This window comes from Coenobita brevimanus, chromosome 78 (genome assembly GCF_032717465.1).
Source record: "Coenobita brevimanus isolate Jiangsu-jjx chromosome 78, ASM3271746v2, whole genome shotgun sequence".
NCBI lineage: Eukaryota > Metazoa > Arthropoda > Malacostraca > Decapoda > Coenobitidae > Coenobita > Coenobita brevimanus.
In genome coordinates, this window is record NC_137031.1 from 38185802 (window position 1) to 38208408 (window position 22607).

Here is a 22607-nt window from a genome sequence, read left to right on the forward strand (position 1 = left end):
GACATGACACATCCCTGTTTCAACCCAACTTTCAAAGAGAAAAATTCACTTAGTTCACCATCCACACGCACTGCAGCCTTCGCACCATCGTACATACTCTTCACAGCATTCAACAACTTCCCATCTACTCCATATATTCTTAACACTTTCCACAATCCTAGTCTATCCACCCTGTCATATGCTTTCTCCAGATCCATGAAAGCCGCATACAACTTTTTTCCTTTCTCTAGAAACTTTTCCACTAAAGATCTGAGAATGAATATCTGATCTACACAACCTCTTCCCTTCCTAAAGCCTCCCTGTTCTTCTCCAACTAATTTCTCTGTTCTTTCTCTAACTCTGTCAATAAGTATCCTACCATACACTTTTCCTATTATACTAAGAAGACAAATGCCCCTATGATTACCACACACTTCTTTTTCCCCTTTTTCTTTGTACAAGGGAATAATTATACCTGACTTCCAATCCTCCGGGACTCTACCTTCCTCCCAGGCCAATCTGCACATCTTCCACATCCATTCTACTACTATCTCTCCCCCATGCTTCAGCATTTCACCACACACTCCATCAATTCCTGGGGCTTTCCCTGATTTAACTTTCTTCATTGCTTCCACAACTTCTATCCTACTGATTTCTTCCTGTCTTCTCACCTCCCTCCTTCTCCCAGCCATTCCCCAGCCACTTATACTCGCATTACTTCCATCCTCCACGTTCAACAATTCCTTAAAGTGTTCTCTCCATCTGCTCACTTTTTCTCCCTTCTCCACTAGTAATCTACCATTTTTATCTTTCACTCCCCTGCTAACTTCACTTCCACCCTGTCTTACTCTTTTCACCTCGTTCCAGAACATTTTCTTACAGTCCCTCCACTTTACACTCAAATTCCTTCCAAATTCCTCATCCACTCTCTTCTTACTCTCTCTTACTAATCTTTTCACCTCTCTCTTTCTTTCTACATGTAACTCTCTCTTCCGCCTCTCAACTTCTTCCACGCCCCTATTTCTCATCCATTCATTGTATGCTTTCTTCTTTTGTTTATGAAATAACTCTCCTTATATTCGCCTACATTTTAAGATAACAGGTTGGCACTTTGGAGTGCAATATTGTGTATAACATTTCCCATATAGTATCTGTTATCTAATCCTTCATTGATTCAGCAAAAGCAGAGGGTTTTCCTAGTACTGTACCTTACATTGTTCTTGTGTCCCCAGACTCATCTAAATGTGAGCCAGGTGAACCGTAGAAAACTTTCCACTTCAGCTGGGTGTTCCCATTTTTTTTGTTTTGCCATAAACGCTTTAACCCCTAACCGCCGGCTGATGTATAACCGTCACGATTTTGGGCGCGGAGCAACGCCGATTGACGTGTATAGCCGCAAGCGTCTTCCCACTACCCTTTGAACTTTTAACTTATCCTTACTCATCGACGGAACCACCTGGAGACATGGGGATACCTTCACTTGAAAGAGGAAGAGTTGGTGAGTCTTATGTATCTTTAATTTTTTCTCTAACCGTTATAGTTTGGCAGATACTGTATTAGGGTTTAAAGTATGGGTACTTTTTTCCGTCACGAATATCCCCGTAGGGAGGAGCATGCAACATCGGAAACCCCCCGGCGTGTAGGGGTTAAGTGTCCCTTTATGTGTTTTTTGGTGATTTTACCAAGATAATGAATTTTTCATGATACAGTACCTAATCTTCCTTTTTTTTTTTTTTTTTTTTTTTTTTTTTTTTTTTTTTTTTTTTTTTTTTAGACCTTGGATTTGCAGTAAATGCCATAGGTGCCTTTTTATGCCATTTTTTGTTGTTTTACCGAGAAAGTGACCCTTTTTTTTTTTTAAACAAACATCAGAGTTTAACTCCTAGTTGTTAAAAAAATTCTGGTAACCATGTGCAACAAAGTAATTGGAGAAAAGTTAAGCATATATATCTTTATAATTTTACTTTGGCATTTTTTACTCTTTTCACATAGTATACAACAGACCCTTGTTTTATGATGAACAGGTATATGATGAACTGCTTATTGATGAATAAAAAGTTGGGACCGTTTTTTCAACATACAACTGCATTTTGTACTTACGCAATCATTATTATCCGTATGAAGCCCCAATAGTCTTTGTACAATCACTGTTTTCGCCTATAAAGTCACCGACATGCCAACTTAGTACTTTTGTTTGTTCCAAGATGGCCTTTGAACTCACTCATGTTTAGATGTGTTAGTGTCAGTGATGGGACAGTAGTGTGAAGTTCAAGCAGCAAATGAAGTGCAGTGATGTGAAATAACTACAAGTTTAGGTAAGTTGGAAACTTGTTTTTAGACTGTTGGACAGGTGATCCTTGGCCAAAAATGTATCCCCACTGAGCCCATGTTATACTGTAATTGATGATACCGTAAAACGCCATAACTTCGGACATTTTTTATGTGTTTTAATGAATAACTCCTTGTAGAATGGTGCAATTTTATTCCTGTTGGTGTCATGTGGTAGCCAGGGAGAGTACCTACTAAATCCATATATTTAAAAAAATTAGCCAAGCTAAACTTGTGCTTTTTTTTTTTTTCATTTTCAAGTGTCCGAAGTTAGGAACAAATTTCCTAACTTCGGACAGCTCTTCCAAACTTCGGACATCCATGTATTTTCCCTTTAAACATGAGAATGGTTAATGGGATCTATCTCTGGACACACTGGCCAAACTTCGGACACTTGAGAAGTTTTTTAAAAATGTAAAAAAAAATATTGGGCACTCGTGACCAGAGTTATACATATATATAGAGAAGTATCCCAAAATATCTTCTTTTTGGAGCTCGTAATTTCATATCACATTAAATTGCATCATATCACATTGTAGTGAGGTATTCTGGCCGTAAATAGAACTAAGAACTATTCACGAACTTTTTGAGATGAAAAGATAAAATAAAAATGCACTGCATATACCCAAAACTGTAAGAGGAACTGTCCTCATTTTCCTAAACAAAACTTCACTTAATTATCAAGTATCTACCTCATTGACTCAACAAATGCATACGGAAATAACATAATATGATGTTGAACATTTCTTACAGGTTCTAAACACACACACACACACACACACACAAATCAACAGACACACGCACACACTGGCACATGTTATGAAGGCACCATGGAACATATTAACTGTAGTACATCAGTACAAAAAACTATTCCTTAACTACCAGTATAAAATACTGTAACTAAATATATAGTATCACTTTTTTCTTTAAAATAAACCTCATTACTGGTTAAGGCACCTTATTGGCAATAACTTTGGTACTGGTAGTACTGACTATGGTATCTTTCAGATCTATATCAAAATTATTATCATTACTTAGGCCAAAGGTTCACATCTACATCAAAAATCATCCTTTGCTTTCGGTCAAGTGTTGGTTCTGGTAACACCTTCAGTATATCCTCTTTGTCTATGTCACTGCTGTCATCAACCATTGGGTATACAAATGTGTGAGGTGTACCCTGAACGTGTTTGAGAAACCTGACATGTATTTCTGGTTTTACCTTAACAATGATAGCAATATACAGTAGTGCACCAACTTTCGCTACAGCAGGATTTGCGGAATCCACTTTCGCGGCATGCACCAAATATTCCCTAACTTCCACTTTCGCTTGAAAAAAATCGATTTTCGCGCACAAATTTTGGGTTTGGGACAATATTTTGAACTTTGAATTTCCTGCACCGCCCGCCCGCAACCGACCGCCATCTTGAATGACGTCATGTCAACACTCTGTCCACCCATTCCCGCCATTGTGTACGGGCGTGCTAGCTCCATTGTGTTGGATTCTCACGGTTCAATGGCCTATACTATACCTGGTAGTGTGGGGAAAGGGCCTGGTGGTGTGGGGGGAGAGCCTGGTGGTGTGGGGGGAGGGCCGGGAGGCAGTGGTGGTGATAAAAAGTGGCCGGGACATTCAAAGTCGGGAGGAAACGCCTCGGATACTTACCCCCAACATCTGTTAAACACCTCAACCTGGTCTCTGTGGTATGTTTCTCCTCATATAATGTGTACTGTACAGTTTTTATTGTTTGTATCCCACAATGCAATGTACAATAGTGATTTGATGTACTGTATTGCAAGTGAAAATGAAAATCTGATGTTACTTTAGGATAACCGGGAACCAATTAGCCTTTTTGCCATAAAGACAATGCCCCAATTTTCGCTAATTCCACTTTCGCGCATTATTTTTGGACCCAATTAGGCGCGAAAATTGGTGCCCCACCGTAATGCCTATATCTGTCTTTGGTATCAAAGGGAACCCTCACAACTACCCAATCTGAGGGAACAACTTTATCCCCAATAATCTGGGTAGAGGTGACTGTCAGGGGAGATGCTTGTGCTTCATGGTTGGGTGCAGATGTGGAAGTGGAAGGCTGTGCTGCTATCTCTGCTGTATCCTTTTGTGGCTTCAGTGGCTGGGGTTGTGGATCATCAACTTCACACTCTTCATGCTGGCTCTCTGTTTCATTTTGTAGTGCCCTTGTAGTAATACTCATGCCCGGTGACACATTCAACCTTTTCTTTCGCCTTGGTTTCGCTATAGCTGGACTTGAGCTTGACTGACTGGTTCCATGCCTCATGTCCTTCAACAATTCCAACACTGAGCTGTCTAAGGCAGTACTGTACTGGTAGATGGTCCTGGTGTACCAGTATCAGCTGTATCTTGGATTGAATCTTCTGGAAGTCTTGAGATGGATTTCTGTGGATCAAGAGGATAAATGCCGCACTTCCTAAACCCACTACGTAGGTTGTCAGCAATGGTCCCTTTAACTTTATCCACCAGTTCGGTCAGTAGTGCTGGGAAGCAGTCTTTAGGTAATGAAGCACTCAGCCTACCAACAGTAGTTTTCTTGAAGTTCTCGAGGATCTTACGCCAGTGCACTTTTAGAGGCCGGAACACAGCAACATCGAGAGGTTGTGTCAAGTGCGTGGAGTTAGGTGGTAAGAGAAGAAAGGAGATATTATGTTTCTCACATGACTCAATAACACTGGGTGATACATGGCTTGCCAAGTTGTCTCCTATAATGACAACTCTACCTGTCCTGCGTTTAGCATAGGGGAGGATAATTTTGTGGAACCAGTCATCGAATGAACACGAGTCAAACCATCCACTGGGGGACCTATTGTATAGTGTTCCAGGAGGGCCCCCTTCAGTCCAGGTATCGTAAAGATGGATAGCTTTATACACCACATATTGAGGGAGTAACACACCAGATGCAGTTCCAGAGAACATAATAGATATTGAGGATTTTGTTGAGTTCATGATTCTCTCTGGATATTTAGTGCCCCGCCTCATTATGACTTTCTTTTTACCTGGATCATCAGTAAGATTGGTCTCATCAAAATTTATTATGTTCTCTGGAGGCACACCTTCTAGTGATTTTTTCAGGTTACTGTAGAACTCGGCCAGCATGGCTCTTGTCACTCTGGCTCAATCAGTCTTTATATTCTGGGACAATCGTCTACTAAGGGTTTGTTTGTGGCGCTTGAAGAAGTAATGGGCCCATTTAACACCAGGTACATTGTTACTGAATCGTGACACAACAACCCCTCGTTTGTCTAAATATGCTTTCACTAACATCCTCAAGTCCAAATTGTCGAGTGGGAATCCCCATTCTGCCAATGTGAGGATTCTCAGACACACCAGTAACTCTTCATCATGGCTCAATGAAGTATTACATCCCACTTGTTTGCAATGTTTTTGTATCAGGTAATCATGTAATATGCTCTTTTTTAATTTATATTTTTCAGCTGCTTTGCGCACACTCATGTTCTTGTTATTTATGTCATCTTTAGCCTTTTCCAGGGCACATTTGGACACTTTACTTGTGTAGGCTCTTTTCCTCTTTATAGGAGATTTCGCTGTTTTAGCCATGTTTTTCTGTTTATATAATTAGCATCACTTTACCATTAATATTATTGTCTGTCCGAAGTTTGGACTTTATTTGGCTCAAATAATTTGTCTGTCCGAAGTTAGGAATTTTTTCTGCAAAATAAAGAAGTCTTCATTAAAGCAGGCATAGCAAGATTATCCATGCATATATTTTGAAACAGTTTACTTCCCAGTACTTACAGCACTTTTCTACATATAATCATACTGTTCACTTTTTTACAATTGAAACTGTTTTTTCTGTGTGAACAAAGTTTTGCAGGGGAAGAAAATTCAGTTATTTTTTCCAATGGATTCACGAATTTTTTTCACCCACACATATTCAAGCTAGTTTAATAGGATTAATACATAATAGTCTTAGAGGATTACCCTACCTACCCACATCATTATTTTTTGCAAATATCGCACTCTTTTCCAATAAACTTGAATTATTACATTTTTTTGCAAAATGTCCGAAGTTTGGACGCCGTCCGAAGTTATGGCATTTTACAGTACACTGTATGCCAAATTGTTATGCGATGGATTTTTTTCAAATTATCATCATTGTAAAACAAGGGCCCACTGTATCTTGATTTTGTCATTATGAACCCTGATTTTATTACGAAAATACAGGTGCTTTTCTTTTTCTTTTTTTTTTTTTTGTCCCCCCCCCCCCCCAAAAAAAAAAAAAAAATGTCTCTAGTTACTTTGAAGGATTGTCATTTCATAGTATCACCAAGTAATGTTTGTTGTTTAACTTTCAGGAAACAGTCATGTGGGATTTACCAGATCAGACCCACACACTTCCTCTGACTGATGAGACCTCCTCCTTGGCTTCAATTCCTCTTTACTATCCCAGCAGCCCCCTCTTATCTGACTGGCCGGAGCAGTATATGAAAGTTCGATACAGGTACTGGAAGTATGAATAGCTACCACTGACTTTGGAAAGTACTAACGTAAGAGTGAAGTGTAGCTACTGTCTTAGTAACTAGCCACATAAACATCACTCATAGGTAGGAAACTTTTAACCACTGGCTGAGTCATAGTCCAAGGTGAGACTTTCACATAGATTTCTATTTTCCAACAGCATCCAGCAACTTCTGGAAAGCTATTAGCAGGTCTTGGCCCTTGGTTTAACTTCCAGTCCATAGAAGGCATCAGTTGAACTTTGGCAAACCCCAAATGGGTGATACTTAAGAGGAAACATAGCATCATTTTTATATATGTATTTATATATAGTACATGAGAAAACTGTGTATGGAAATATTTGCAGCACAGGAAGTTACATGGGATTGCAATGGGTGGATGAAGTATGTGTGGAAATGAACATAACATGGGATTTGCCCCCCCCTCCCCCATTTTTTTTTCCTTGTTGTTAACAAACTGAATGTGTCCCACATTTGTTAGTATGTGTGAAGTGTATCTATAAAGAAAATATGCAAAAAAAAAAAAAAAAAAAAAAATCAGCATGAGAGTTGAAATTTGAATTTTGAGGATGTGGTTGATGTGTGTGAATGATGTTTAGCCCATTTCTCTGGGGTTTAGTAGTTCTACGTTATTTATATTTTTCTGGATCTCCCTGCTACCCCACCCAATCTCTTGGATGGGCTGTGATGGTGGTGATTATTAGCATGGTACGTATGTTCATTATAGGCAAACCACTCATGATGAGATTACATAATATTCTCTGACACAAGCATCATGTTGCACCTTTTATTAGCTTATATAGGTCTGACTGTGCTTACATGGTCAGATGCTTTTGGGAATGTGCTCAGAGAACTGAGATTTATGGGAATACAGCCTGTACCATATATCCATGGTTCCTGTCATCCATTATAGTATTAGAATAGATTTTTTGGTTTTCTTTAGATACAGTTTTCCCTCTGCCGAATGTACTGAAACATCATTGTCATCTTAATCCCGACCTCATTTCCCACCAAGGAAGCACTTTACAGTTTAAGTGGATATCATTCTGTGTGTGTGTGTGTGTGTGTGTGATGGTTATAGAAAGTGACTTTAGAGTTAAGGGACTGGATATAGGGGCTGCTAGAAATTCAGCAGTGTGGAGAGTCATCATTAAGTAACCAAGACTGATGCATGCAAGCTTGTTGGGGCCTTTATAAGTGAAACAAATGAAGTGATTAAATGTTGACTTGATTGTTATATGGTTACTGTTCGTTGCAGTCAGTGGTTTCTGTTAGTACCCGTACAGGAAACCACATAGCATGTAACTCATTGTAGAGTCACGTGATGTTAGGAAAAATGTTGCATGAACAAATAATGTTCAATCTTTTCCACTGTGGCAACAAGCAGTTATAAATACTTGCAGGACACAGTCATCCAGGTAATGTTTAAACTTCATGCACTGCTAAGAGTAATACTGGACTGAGGCAGCCTTCAGACAGGATGCCATGAATGCCACACTTTAGTACTGACAGTATTGTATGCACATTTGCATTGCAAAATTGTAGATTCAGAGATTTGCTTTGCAATTTGGGTACAGTACTTTTGTATATAGTCAGAATGTTATCTGTAATTTGATTGCAGAAAATGTAGTTCAGAGTGGAGAATTCTAGAATGTGGGGGATTCAGTTCACTATCTCCTTTTCTGTTTTCCCTACCTTAACATGTAGTTACAGGATTTTAATTATTTGTAATACAGTTGCCTGGCTAGTATGAAAATAGAGTGAATCCCTTCTGTAATTGAGTAATTATGAAGAAACTAAGTCAGTTATTGCCAGAAGTTGGTAGATGCCACAATTTTTACTTGTATGGTAAAATATATTACCTCAACTCCTGTGTGGGATAATTCATCTGGTTTAATTCTGGTTTAATTATAAGGTGTTTATAACATTCATGGATCTGGAAAAAGCATACGACAAAGTAGACAGAGAAGGATTGTGGAAGGTTTTGCACATGTATGGAGTAGATGATAAGCTGCTAGGTGCCATCAAGAGTTTTTATGTTGGAAGTGAAGCATGTGTAATTGTTTATGGGCATCCAAGTGAATGGTTCACTATTGGTGTGGGTGTGCGGCAGGGTTGTGTGATGTCCCCGTGGTTGTTCAATATATATATGGATGTGGTAATGAGAGTAAAAACACAAGTAATGGAGAGGGGGATGATGTTGGTAATGAAGGGTGAATGGATGGAATATCTCATATTTTTTGTATGCTGATGATGTAGTACTACTTGCAAATACCAGACAAAAACTTAGTAGACCAGTGTAAAGTTTCGCTGATGTCTGTGAGCGTCGTGCCTTGAGAGCAAATGTAGAAAAGAGTAAAGTGATGGTTATTGAGAGAGAAGATGATTCCCAGTGCGATGTTACCGTGAATGGAGAAAGACTGGAATGGATGAGAGAGTTCAAATACGTGGGTACAGTACAGTGATAGAAAAGAGAGGAAAATGTGCAAAAGAAGTGGAAAGTAGAGTGACACAAGGAAGGAAAGTAGCTGGTGCAGTGAAGGCCTTAATAAGAAACAGAGGCTTGAGTGTTGCAGCTGCACAAGGCTTACATGAAGGAGTGTTAGTGCCTAACTTTAACATATGGATGTGAGACTATGGTGTGATATAAAAATGAAAAGTCAAGAGTGAGAACAGTGGAGATTGGACTGCTGAGGAATGTATGTGGAGCACAGAGGGTGGATAGGATACAAAATATTGTGATTCATGAAAGATGTGGTGAGGAAGTCGGTGGACACCAGAATCGAAGAGAGTGTACTGAGATGGTATGGTCATGTGGAGAGAATGGATAACAATAGAGTGGTGAAAAAGGTATATTTGAATGAATTTGAAGGAGGAAGGAGGCTAGGTAGGCCAAGGAGAAGGGGGAGGGATATGGTGGATGAGGGTGTGAGGAAGAGAGGTTTGGAAGTTGGTGAGGCTAGGAACTGACAAGAGATCGAGCTGGCTGGATGAATATTGTGAGGAGAAGTGCTTGATCAGGGATTTGGCACCCCTTTTTAATATGACAATGTCTGGATTGACTCTGTCGGAGACGTTTATGTGAAGCTACAGAACGTGGTGAATGTTTTTGGCGTTTCAGATGGAGTCAGGATTCTGGGGGCTTGAATGTTGAGTGAATGGAAGCGTGGCCTAGTGGACTGGGGAATTTTGGGTTGTTTGAACATTGCTACTCCCCACCCTGCCCTAGGGTGGGAAAGGAGGTCTGGATGATGATGATGATGATGATCATCACTTACTTCTAATAAAGCTGTCTGGCTAGTATGAAGGTACAGTGAATCTCCTCTATAATGGAGTAAATGGGAAGAAATAAAGTATCTTACAGCTGGAAGCTGGTTATATCCATTATTTTTACTTACCATATATGGTTTACTTTGTCACCCCCATTCCTCTATGGAATATATCTTCTGGATGTTGTGCTGCTCTCGGGTGTCTGCCCTATCCTTTCCTCCATCCATCTTTCCTTCCATCCTCTTCTATCTTTCTTTCCTTCATTCTTTCCTCATCCTTTTGCCTACGGGTTACTTTACACTCCCTCTTCTGTCTTTCTTTGCTTCATTCTTTCCTCTTCCTTCTGCCTGTGTGTGACTCAGCACTGAGTGACAAGCCAAATGGTTTCCTGTACACCAGGAAACCACTTAATACGCTGGGTGGTAACCATATAACCAAATTTTGGCGCCTGGTGATTTAGTGGGTAATTACAGAGCTCCAATCGGATTGAGCCGGTGAAGGTTTATATCCAAGGAGTGGTTGGGGTTTATTGCTCACGTAATGCCACTCAGGGATGAGTGAAGCTGGTCACTCTCATCTTAAATATCAGGACCAACTTGCCTAGTCCCGGGCTTCTACGCTTCTATTGGGGCAATGTAGGATTGGATGATGAATGAATGAATGAATAATCCATCCTTTCATTAAACTGAAAAAATATGCTGAACCCACAGGTGGCATGTTTATAGGGTAATACAGTATTTAAAAAAAAAAAAAAAAAAAGTCAGAATTAATATACTGTACAGATTGGCCATGGAAAAGTTCAGTAATGATTATCTGTCAAGGGTTCTGGTCAGACTGGATGGTCTTATGTATAGTAGTCTAGCTCTGAGAGATGAGTGCTTGTTAAGTAAGGAGACTGGATGCCAAGCAGTACTTATAAGAAATGTGAGACATCTTTTTGAAATGCCGAAAGTGTCCATTATAGTCTGTTTACTAAATCAAGGGTTCATTGATTGTGCTTGGCAACCTTGACACATACATATATATATTCAGTACAAAGTTCATTTTGTCTCTTTGCATCTTTCACTGTACTTTACAGTACTTCTTGATTACAGGATCTTAATGTTGGTGTGGGAAAACTAGCATTTAAACATTTGCTTTAACAGACCAACACCACCTATTGACCCAGCCATCCTTCAAAGCATGAAAGTTGTGGGCTCCATTGGCTATGCTCCGAACTTACATAACAGGAGGAGGAATCAGGTATGGATACAGAACAGATTTAAGTATGTGTTTGTTATCAGAAAATTTTGGTTTGATACATTTATGTAGATTTTAGTGCAGATTGAAGGATACCTACACTAGGTATTTTGCTCCTCAGACTATTCTCTTAATACCCTTCGTACTTGCATCTAATTACATTTAGATGTCAGATGTTTATGAACAACCTTTCCTCTTTAAAATATAAGTAGGCTTATTATTTTTAAAGATCGTGAAAGGGATTTTCTTAACAGCCTATTGTGAAGAGCTGAGGTTAATAACTGTTTGGCAGGTTATAAATTATATTTTCTGATACTGCCATCTAAAATTCAATTTGAGAATGCATTGGTGTGTTGACTGCTGTTGGTTTCATTATCATTTAAATGGGGGTGACAGAATAGGTGGGGCATTCACCATCCTCTCACTTGATGTAGAGCTGCTCTTGGGTGACTGCCCTTTCCTCTCTTCCTTCCTTTTTTTCCTTCCTTCCTCTTCTGTCTTTTTCTCCTTCATTTTGTCCTCTTTCTTCTGTCTACACTGAGTGTCAAGCCAAATGATTTCCTGTACACCAGGCAACTATTTACTACGCTGGGTGGTAAGCATATAACCAAATTATGGCCCCTGGTGGTTTAGTGGGTAATTAAGGCGCTCCAGTCGAGTTGAGCTGGTGCAGGTTTATATTCAAGGAGTGGTTGGGATTTATTGCCCACGTAATGCCACTCAGGGATGAGCAAGGCTGGTCACCCCCATCTTAAATGTCAGAAACAACATGCCTAGCCCTGGACTCCTATGTTCCTTATGGGGCAACATAGGAGTAGGTGATGATTGAATGAATGAATTACATTTGTAGATTCATCATCATCATTATCATTATCATTCGGACCTCCTTTCCCACCCCATGGCAGGGTGAGGAGCAGCATTGTCCAGACAGCCAAAGTTTGCTCAGTTCAGTGGGCCACACCTCCATTCATTCACCATTCAAGCCCTTGAAATTCTGGCTCCAGCTGATAGGCCAAAAAAATTTCACCGCATTTTGTAGCTTCATATTTGTAGATCATTTTGAAATATTTTACAGCAAGAGGGAATATACATTTATTTGGGTCTAGGATGGCAAGTTAATGGCTGTGTGGCTCATTCAGTTGGGCAAACTTTGGTTAGTATCTCATTCGGTCAGTGTTTTTCTGGCTGTCTGGACTGTACCTCATCTGACCCTAGGATGCAAAAGGAGATTTGCATGTTGATGATGATGTAATGGTAATATACATTAATAATCCATATTTCTTAAAGAAATAACACAAATATACATGGTAAAGAGAGAGATTGGAGAGAATTTTTGAAAGGAACCCAGCTGATTATGTGCTATTAAGAAAGAGATGCTTGGTAATGCCAACATGAGAGTGGGGAGGGAATGGCACAGCAGTTTATTGGACCCTATGTTTGTGGTTTACAAAGTGAAAGTGATAGGGGCAAGGAAGATAAGGCATAAAAGAGTTGGTGAGAGACAAGGCACACTCATATATGTTGTTTATATATATATATATATATATATATATATATATATATATATATATATATATATATATATATCCATCTATCCATCCATCCATCCATCATCCAATCCTACATTGCCTCATGAGGAGCATAGGAGCCCGGGGCTAGGCAGTTGTTCTCGACATTTAAGATGAGAGTAACCAGCCTCACTCATCCCTGAGTGGCATTACATGAGCAATCAACCCCAACCACCCCTTGGATATAAACCTTCACCAGCTCAATCTGACTGGAATGCAATAATTACCCACTAAACCACCAGGTGCCAAAATTTGGCTATATGGTTACCACCCAACGTAGTAAATGGTTTCCTAGTGTAAAGGAAACCATTTGGCTCGTCACTCAGTGTAGAGTCACCCACAGGCAGAAGGAAAAGGAAAGAATAAAGGAAAAAAAGACAGAAGAGGGAGTGTAAAGTCATCAGTAGGCAGAAGGACAAGGAGAGAATGAAGGAAAGAAAGACAATAGAGGATGGAAGGAAAGAGATTATGTATATATATATATATATATATATATATATATATATATATATATATGTGTGTGTGTGTGTGTGTGTGTGTGTGTGTGTGTGTGTGTTTTCCCTCCAAAGAAGCAGAGGATTGACTGTTTAAAAGCACTTTTTATTTTTTTTTATTTATTTTTTTTTTTAGGCTGATATTTGTCGAAGGTGGAATGCTGAACTAGGTGTGCTGCTTTACCTTAATTGTGATTTTCATTTAAAGTGTCTTTACATGTTTTGACTAAATTGCAAATGGTCAAGGTATTTGAAAGCATAAAATCTACAGGGCTCTTGCTAACTGCCGATGGTTGCGAGCCATTTGGCTCCTAAGGTTTCAGATTTATGAGCCAAATAAATTTTTAGTAGCCAAACTAACTGCAAGCCGAAATATTTCATGAGCAGTAAATTTATTTATTTATTTACGCATTGTGATGATTAGAATCATATAATGAGTTTTTAAACATTCACAGTGACAACAAGGAAAGACTTAATAATCGATCACAACCTGCATTTTTGTTCATTTAAGTAAGATTTACTTATTTTGTATTTCACTGAGTTTTGAAGTGGATGTATTTTCTCCTCGCCAAAAGGCGACTTGCATGTAAAATTTGTTTGCTGAAGGGAAAAAATACTCGCATTTGCGAGCTGTGGCTCGCCAAACAAGAGCCCTGATCTGTAGCATAATTAGGGCCGTAGTGCAAACAGTGTACAACATATGAAAACCTATGAAACCAGAAGTGATTGCATTGAGCACAAACACACATGGGCTGAGACAGAGCAGTGTAAAGTAACCTGTATTTCACCTATAACAAAGTATATGTGTAATAGTAATTCTGCATTTTCAGGTGTTGATAAGTAAAATGTTCATGTGCATCTCTATATTGGAGCACTTTGAATCACCTGTTTAATATACAATAGTTTTCATTGATATACTGTATTTTCTTGTTCAGGTACCCTACAAATTTAATCGTACAAAAGGCCCAAAATCAAGTACAAATGAAAACCAGCCAGGGAAAAATGAAGAAGGCATCATTGTCCATGTTCCATGGAGGTACAGAAAAATAGAACTGAAGTATGGCAAGCATGGCATGGATGATTTCGACTATGACCAGTACAACAGAACCAGTTTCTCAGGACTCGAAATGTCTCTCCCAAATTCATACTGCAATCCTATGCTGCAGGTAAAGTACAGTATATATATGATGTGTATTATTTCATGTTATAAATATCATTATGGTTATAGATAGAAGATGTTCTGGTAACAGGTGGGGACAATTGCGTGGTACAATATTTCCAAATTTCCTATTAGAATGAGTTATTGACAGGATTGTTTATTTTTTGTAGAGTAGCATACATATATATTGGGCTTTTTTGAAATGTTTTTTTTTTAAAGTTTGTAGATAGGGGATTACATTATTGTGCTTCATACTGTGTATAATTAAGATTTTATGGAATGTCAGGCATTCTGTTTTATTGGCCAGACTTTATTTTACTAGTTTATGCAATTTTTGTGTGGATGTCTCTTGCTGTATGAACATAAATATTTGCTTTATAATCACACCTACCTTTGCCATCCCATGGTTGTGTGATAACTGAACTTGTCATAATTACTGATTGCTCTTAACACATGATACTGTTTTGGCGCAATTTTTACCCAATGCACATTTTAGCCTTAATGCTGTGAGGTTGGCTATACAGTACATAGCAGTGGAGATGGGACTGCTGAGGAATGTATGTGGAATACAGAGGATAGGATACGGAATAATGCGTTTCATGAAAGATGTGGATTCAGGAAGTCTGTGGACACCAGAATTGAAGAGAGTGTACTGAGATGGTATGGTCATGTGGAGAGAATGGATGACAATAGAATGGTGAAAAAGGTATATCTGAGCAGATTTAAAGGAGGGAGGAGGCAAGGTAGGCCAAGAAGAAGGTGGTGGGATATGGTTGATGAGTGTGTGAGGAAGAGAGGTATGTAAGTTCATGAGGCTAAGGGACTGATAAGAGATCGAGCTGGCTGGATGAATTTTGTGCGAAGTGCATGACCAGGGATTTGGCACCCCTTTTTAATGTGACAGTGTTTGGACTGACTCTGTCAGATAGGTATATGTGAAACTATAGAATGTGGTGAAAGCTTTTCAGCTTATCAGATGGAGTCAGGATTTTGAGGGCTTGAATGAGGAGTAAATAGAAATGTGGTCCATTGAAATGGGCAAACTTTGGCTGTCTGGATGGTAGTACTCCTCACCCTGCCATAGGGTGGGAAAGGAGGTCCAGATGGTGGTGATGATGATGATGATACTTTTAATCCCCTTGCACCCCATTTTAATTTTTAGTCTAAGAAACTATTTACAATGTAAAGTGACTACCTTATAACCAAGTGGATGCTTGATGATTTAGTGAGTTAGGTTCTTTTAACCAGATGTAGCCCATGGGAGTTCACATCCAAGGAATGGTTTGGATTAATTGCTTACATGATTCTACTCAGGGATGTTAAACTGGTCCCTCTTGCCTCCATCTGGTTTAAGTAGTGTAGACTTGGGCCTCTGTACTCCTGATGGTACAGTAATATATTGGATGATAGGAAGAGTGGATACACAATACTAAGTTTGTGTTTGCAGTGGACATCTGTTAATTTCTCACATGCTGCTATATTTTGTGCATTATGAGTCACCCCAACTCTGTTGTAGGATTACTAGGTTAACCTTTATCAAAATAAATACATTAAGAATCATAAATTTTATACTGAAATAAGCATGTTTTTCAGATGTTTTATTATATAGAGCCACTTCGTGCGCTGATGATGTCTCACCTTTGTGACCGAGAATTCTGCCTGGTGTGTGAACTTGGTTTCCTGTTCCATATGCTTGATGTGAGCATGGGCCAGGGTATACCTTGTCATGCATCAAACTTCTTGAGAGCTTTCAGAACCATCCCTGAGGCTTCTGCCATGAGCCTTACCCTCTCAGATCAAGATAATCGAGCAAAGATTAACTTTGCTTCTAAGATCCAGGTAAGATTTTTTTTGTTTTTCCCCTCCCCTGTAACAGCCTGGAGGTGGAATGTGGGTACAAACTTGGTAATCTGCCAAACATTGATCACTCTTTGGCAGGAATAATTCAGCCACAAGTACAGGCACTCAGTGATCTTTCTTCTGAGTGTCAAAATGTAGAGCCAAAGTCCAAGCTGAGATTCTAACAGTGTTACCAATTTTTTTTTCCCAACTGTTGGGAAGTAATTTGTTTTTGACACTTGGCTTAAGTTCCCAGTTCATAGAAAACTTCAGCTTACCATAGCCAACCCCAGTAAAATGAGGATTCCATAAGAGGAAACATAGCATTGTTTTTTTGTATATATGTATGTATATAGCAACAGTGGAGTAGAAATTCATTATAGTGCACTTTTAAGTCAAGACAAAGAATTTTGACACTTATTCATTGTTCAGAATAGATTGGAACATTACGGAATGCAGAATAATGTAATGGGTGAAGATGCCTCACTCTACTGTACACTGAATGACGAGCCAAATGATTTATTGTATTCTAGGACACCATTTATTGTATTACACTGAATGGTAGCCATGACCAAGACATGGGATGGTGCTTGGTGGTCTGGTAAGTTAAGATGCTCCAGCTAAATGTGGCTCATAAAGGTTCAGGTTCAAGGGATGATTGGAGTTTTTGCCCACATAATGCCACGTAGGGAAGGATATAGCTCCTGTTGGCCAAAGTCTGGTTGCAGGCCCTATCCAGTACTCCCTGGTAGAGGCCTCAACATATTAACACAGTGAGATTCCTGACTGAGACTAAACATGCTGTATGTGGATGCTCGCACCCAGGTAAGGGTGAATGGAGTTTTGCTTGAGCTTTTTTGTGAATATTAGTGTGCATCAGGAGTCAGTCATGAGCCCCTTGTTCTTTATTATGGTACTTGAAGCCCTGTCATGCGACGTCAGAAATGGACTCCCGTGGGAGATGTTGTATGCTGATGATTTGGTGTTGATTGCAGAGAATAAAAGAGAGGCGGAAGAAAGATTTAGGAAATGAAGAGATGGTGTGGGGCATGAGGGCTTAAGAGTAAATGCAGATAAAACAAAAGTGATGGTATCTAGGGTTGGGGACAGTGCCACTAGGGCATTGGAAGTAATTCCATCTTGTGCAGTGTTTTTGATAAGTGGATGCATAAGAGATGTAGTAGTATTAGAGGTCGACTGCAAGATAATGCTGATATCAAATTTGTGGTGTGTTGGGTAGAGCATGTGGAGATTGCCAAGAGTGAAAGGATTGAACTTGCTGGTGAGTTTTTTGAGTGTGTGGAAGAGTTTTGTTATTTGGGAGACATGTTATGTGCTGGAGGTGGGGCAGGAGCTAGCTTTGTGGCTGGAGTGAGGAGTGGTTGGAAGAATTTCAGGGAGCTGTTGCCTCTCCTGACATTGAGAGGGCTCTCCCTCCATGCTAAGGGATCTTTGTATGCAGTATGTGTTGGAGTGTAATGCTGTATGGTAGTAGGACCAGGGCAGTAAAGGTGGATATTTGCAGGCTCAAATGTACAGAAATGGCAATGATTAAGTGGATGTGCAGTGCGTCCCAGCATGTGAGGCTTAGGGGGGGCCAGGTTTATGATGGAAGAATTGAGAGGGAGGATGGGACTGTAGTGTATTAGTGTTGTGATGAGGAGAGGTAGATTGAGATGGTTTGGGCATGTGGAGAGGATGGGGGTTGATAATTGGGTGCAGAAAGTTAATGTTAGCGTTAGGGTAGCGAGAGGTAGACCGGAAAAGATCTGGGATGTCATTGAGTGTGACCTCAGGAATAAAGGACAGAATAGGGAAGTTGCCAGTGATCGAGCAGCATGGAGAGCCATCATAAGGTAACCAAGGCTGACTCATGCAAGTATGTTGGAGCCTTCCGATGTAAATGAAACAAATTTCTCCTACACAGTAGGAAGTGTTCATTGGGGTAGGCTGAACTCATTAACCTTGGATGGCAGTTTGCTTAGAAGTAAGGTTAGGTGAACAGTAAGGATATTCATCTTTTTTTTTTTTTTAAGTGGGTAATTATGGTGCTCCAGTCGGATTGAGCCAGTGAAGGTTTACATCTGAGCGGTGGTTGGGGTTTATTGCTCACGTAGTGCCACTCAGGGTTGAGTGTGGCTGGTTACTTTCATCTTAAATGTCAAGAACCAACTTGCCTAGCCCCGGACTCCTACACTCCTCTTGGGGCAACATAGGATTGGATGATGATGGATGATAAAAAGCTTTTGCTTATGCTGCTAGTTAATGGTACAGCAATAACACTGGAGCTACATAGCATCCAGTATTGTGGGTATTTGCCATCAGTAGGTGAGAAAAGGCCTACATATCCGTGGATGGACAAGGCCATTAAACACACAAACATTAATATTTCCCAACCATTTGATACTCTTTTGAAAGATCATAATATCAAGTGTACTTTTTTTTTTTTTAATCAGAGCTGGAATAGGTTTGTTCTGCAGCAGCTACATTCGGAAACTTTAGAGGAAAAAGTGGATCCAGCTATGCCTGTACCTGAGAACTTTGACGAGAGGATGCTGCAGATGCTAAGAATATCCACAGACACTTCTGCTGGGGAGAGAGAGAGACAGAGTAAGTTATATAATACTTTTCACAGTTCAAGGATGCATTGCTGATTTGTTGAAAAAATATCTGAAATGTTTTTTTTGGGGGATATATATACAATGATCCCTTGGTTATCATGCATTTGGTTATAGCGGTTTTTGTTATCACTGCAAGCTGAAAATCTGTACTTCTGCTGTTATCACACATTTATCGACTAAAAGGTACAGTATCATTTGACTTGCTGGTTTCTGCCAACATTGATGGTGCAGGGGCGTATTACAAAAGCATGGATTGAAAATCGAGACCATGTTTGAAAAGCGCACAAAACATACCATCAAAAGAGAAGCACGGTTGTTGAACTGCCTCACTGTATGTTCAGCGCATTAAGGGTAGTTATCGAGCCTTGCCTGTCTGCTCAGTGAACTAGACGTATTTCCAGACAGTCATCATATGTTGCAGATTCCATTTAGGGCATGCATGGTGGTGAAAAATACAAAAACTGGGCCTAAGTAAGTAATCTAAAGACATTAACAATGACATAGGCCAGTGGCTGAAGATATCATTTGGTCTTCATTTCATTGACCCTGCAGATGTCAAAGATTGCATTGTCGATGATTTGATGACAGATGCACCACAGAATGACAGATATGCTTGCATTGCTGACTTTGTTGATAATTATGTCACAGCCAAGTCAAGATCTCCATTAGTGCTTTGGGCTGAAGTCCCCTCAAACCAAAAATGTACTGTACAAACAGTTCCGCTGAATCCTTCCATGCTCATTTCGATGAGCAGTTCTGTGTAGCACATCCAACTATATTTGTCTTCATGGATGTACTTAAAAAGCTTCAGGCAACAGCCAATGTGAAGATAAGGAGTACTGGTCAACTGGCAATTCCTTGTCAAATTAACAGAGACTGGACTAAGTATGCCGTCTCACAGTACATGTATGATTCAGGGGAGATAAGCAGATGTGCCCATATAAGATCCTTGGGTTTCCGTTTCATGCCAAGAGTAAACATATAACCGTGTGTTTCCAGCGTGGATTTCACCATTTCTGAGATTAATAAATGGCTATCCCAAAACGGCCAAAAATATCCTGCTTCAGAATCCTGCTTCCACCTCCTAGTGGTAAGCAGGGGGCGATAGATGTTAACATCTGACCGGCAGAAGAAGTGAGTGAAAAATGTGCTTATATTACAAAATCCAGCCACTCTTCTGATAGAAAAAAAAATCTGCACGTCTGTGGAAAACATGACATGCTTATAACGTGTGGATCTGTGCTTTTGTAAAACACTGTGGTGCAGTATCTGTGGTTTCTGATGGCTTTGAGGAATTCAGAGAGGAGGCCCTACTCGTGGAGTTAATCCTAGGTTGTGGAGAGCACTATCTATCCACCTCCTAGCCTCAAAACTCCATACCTCAAGCCCATCACAGGTATCTCCATGGTATGTATTTCTTCCTTATAATGCCCTTTTTTTGGTCACTTTCTGTTAAGCTAACTAGTCCCATGTGTGTTTCTGATACCATAACAGTACTGTATGTACATATTTAGTGGATGTACCGTAAATTGTCGTAGAAGGGAAAATTTGGGTTTATGAGTTGGTGCCCAGCACCAAATAAGATAAATCCCACAGATTCTCTGTGTTCATTTTTGCACAGTTTCTTTATCTTGCTCTAGGCTTGGTACTAATTGTGCGTTATAACCAAGGGATCGCTGTATTGTTTGTAGTCAAGCAGTTATTTCTGTCAGTCTCTTCCTGATGCTTTAAACCAGAGATGGGGAACGTCCGGCCTCCAGGCCGTATAAAGCCCACAAGACCATTTGATCAGGCCCGTGAGGCAATTCATAAATGCAATTTCATAAACTCATGAATGAATATACTGTATATGTATATACTGTATATATGTATTGAGTATGTATGTATCTATCTATCTATCTATCTGTATATTATGTACTGGGCTGCAGTTGATTTTAAGTTGATAATTCTGTATGGCCTGCAAACGATGTTAAAATGATCCTAATGGCCCTTAATAGGAGAAAGGTTCCCCATCCCTGCTTTAAACCCTTCAAGAAAGTAAGAATTTCCAGGCAGATGGTGTTCTTAGCCTATTGACTGCTAGAACTTTCTCTTGACAGTAAAATTATGTGGTATTAGCCACAAGAAAATTCTAAGGAGAACCAGTAGCAGAGAAAGACAACTCAAGATAGTTTTAAGCCCTTGACTGCTTGGATTTCTCTCAGCTGAACAAAATCATTTGGTGTTAGCCTGAATAAAGTAGCCAAGTGAACCAATAGCAACAAAAGAAGTAAACTTCTCTCTTGCTCTATCAGTGTCTTCTGCCCACACCGTTTCCTTATGTATGTGAATTTTTCATATCTTTTTCCATCTATCCATCCGTCATCCATTCCTACATTGCCCCATGAGGAGCGTAGGAGCACAGGGCTAGGCAGTTGGTCCCGACATTTAAGATGAGAGTAACCAGCCTCTCATCCCTGAGTGGCATTATATGTGCAATCACCCCCAAACCACCCCTTGCATATAAACCCTCACTGGCTCAATCCGATTGGAGCGCAATAATTACCCACTAAATCACCAGGCGCCAAAATTTGGTTATATGGTTACCACCCAGCATAGTGTACAATAAACTCTTAATTATCCGTCATTGAATTATCTGGCTCAGTGCAATGTCTGGTGCTGTTGGCTTGGCTCTGTTAAAGCAATATCCGTCAAAATGGGACGTAACCGGTGGTTCTATGCAACATCTGGCATTGGAGCGTATTAACTGGCTCGTAATCGGTAGCCAGGCAGTGCTCTATTACTGTATTTCTGTATTATATCATTACTTTATTGTGTTTTATGCTTAGTTTTCATCTTTTACTCATGGAAAAGTTTTCAGGGTAGAGGGTCAAGATGGATAGTAACACAATATCCAGCTTATTGCCGAATGCAGAACCGATGTTGGGGTGCAGTACCATGCAATATCCGGTGTTTCACGTTATTCGGCGTAGGGCTTGGCTTTATTACAATGGATGATTGAGAGTTTACTGTAGCTGGAAGTGGGCCCCATGCAGCATCACACACCTCATATGTACTTGGCAAACTGTGGATTTTTTTAATTTATAGTATTGGTTATTTCATTTAATCACTTCACTACAAGGACAACTACTTGTGAGGAGCCTCCATGTGGTGTCACTGTGCACCCTAGGTGGAGCAAATCAGCTGTGACATCCACTTGGGAGCCAAATCTCCTCATAATTCTCTTCATCTCACGGTGGGAAAGGACCCTGGTCTGACTCATCTTAGGCATTGTATACCACAAAGGAATGCTGGTTCTCTTCACAGTGTATGTACCTAATTGCACTTGACAGCCCCACAGAACCAGTTTTTTTACCTATGTTCTGTGGATTTCCTTAGTCAGGGAGATTAGATTTATGCAACAACAAGAATGAGGAAATTTAATGTATTTTAATTTTACTACCTGGTGATGCTTTTAGTCATCTTCAGAGAAACTTTTGAAACAAGAGGAGTTTGATGTTGCTTTCATTAGCCTCTTTTTTCACCATTAGGGTGGTCTTATAAGCTGAAAAAGTTTGTAGCAGCAACTCTAAACTTACAGAAAATATTTCATCATAGT

At 39.8% G+C, this 22607-nt stretch overlaps 1 protein-coding gene across 1 annotated transcript in view; it reads left to right on the forward strand.

Annotated features, from left to right (window-relative positions):
- Positions 1–22607, forward strand: part of PAN2 (PAN2-PAN3 deadenylation complex catalytic subunit PAN2) — a 65413-nt gene that overhangs the window by 13252 nt on the left and 29554 nt on the right. Inside the window, exons 9-13 of the mRNA XM_080279361.1 lie at positions 6658–6803; positions 11235–11331; positions 14326–14556; positions 16143–16388; positions 18845–18998. Of these exons, the coding sequence (XP_080135487.1) occupies positions 6658–6803; positions 11235–11331; positions 14326–14556; positions 16143–16388; positions 18845–18998 (874 nt within the window). The remainder of the gene's footprint in view (positions 1–6657; positions 6804–11234; positions 11332–14325; positions 14557–16142; positions 16389–18844; positions 18999–22607) is intronic.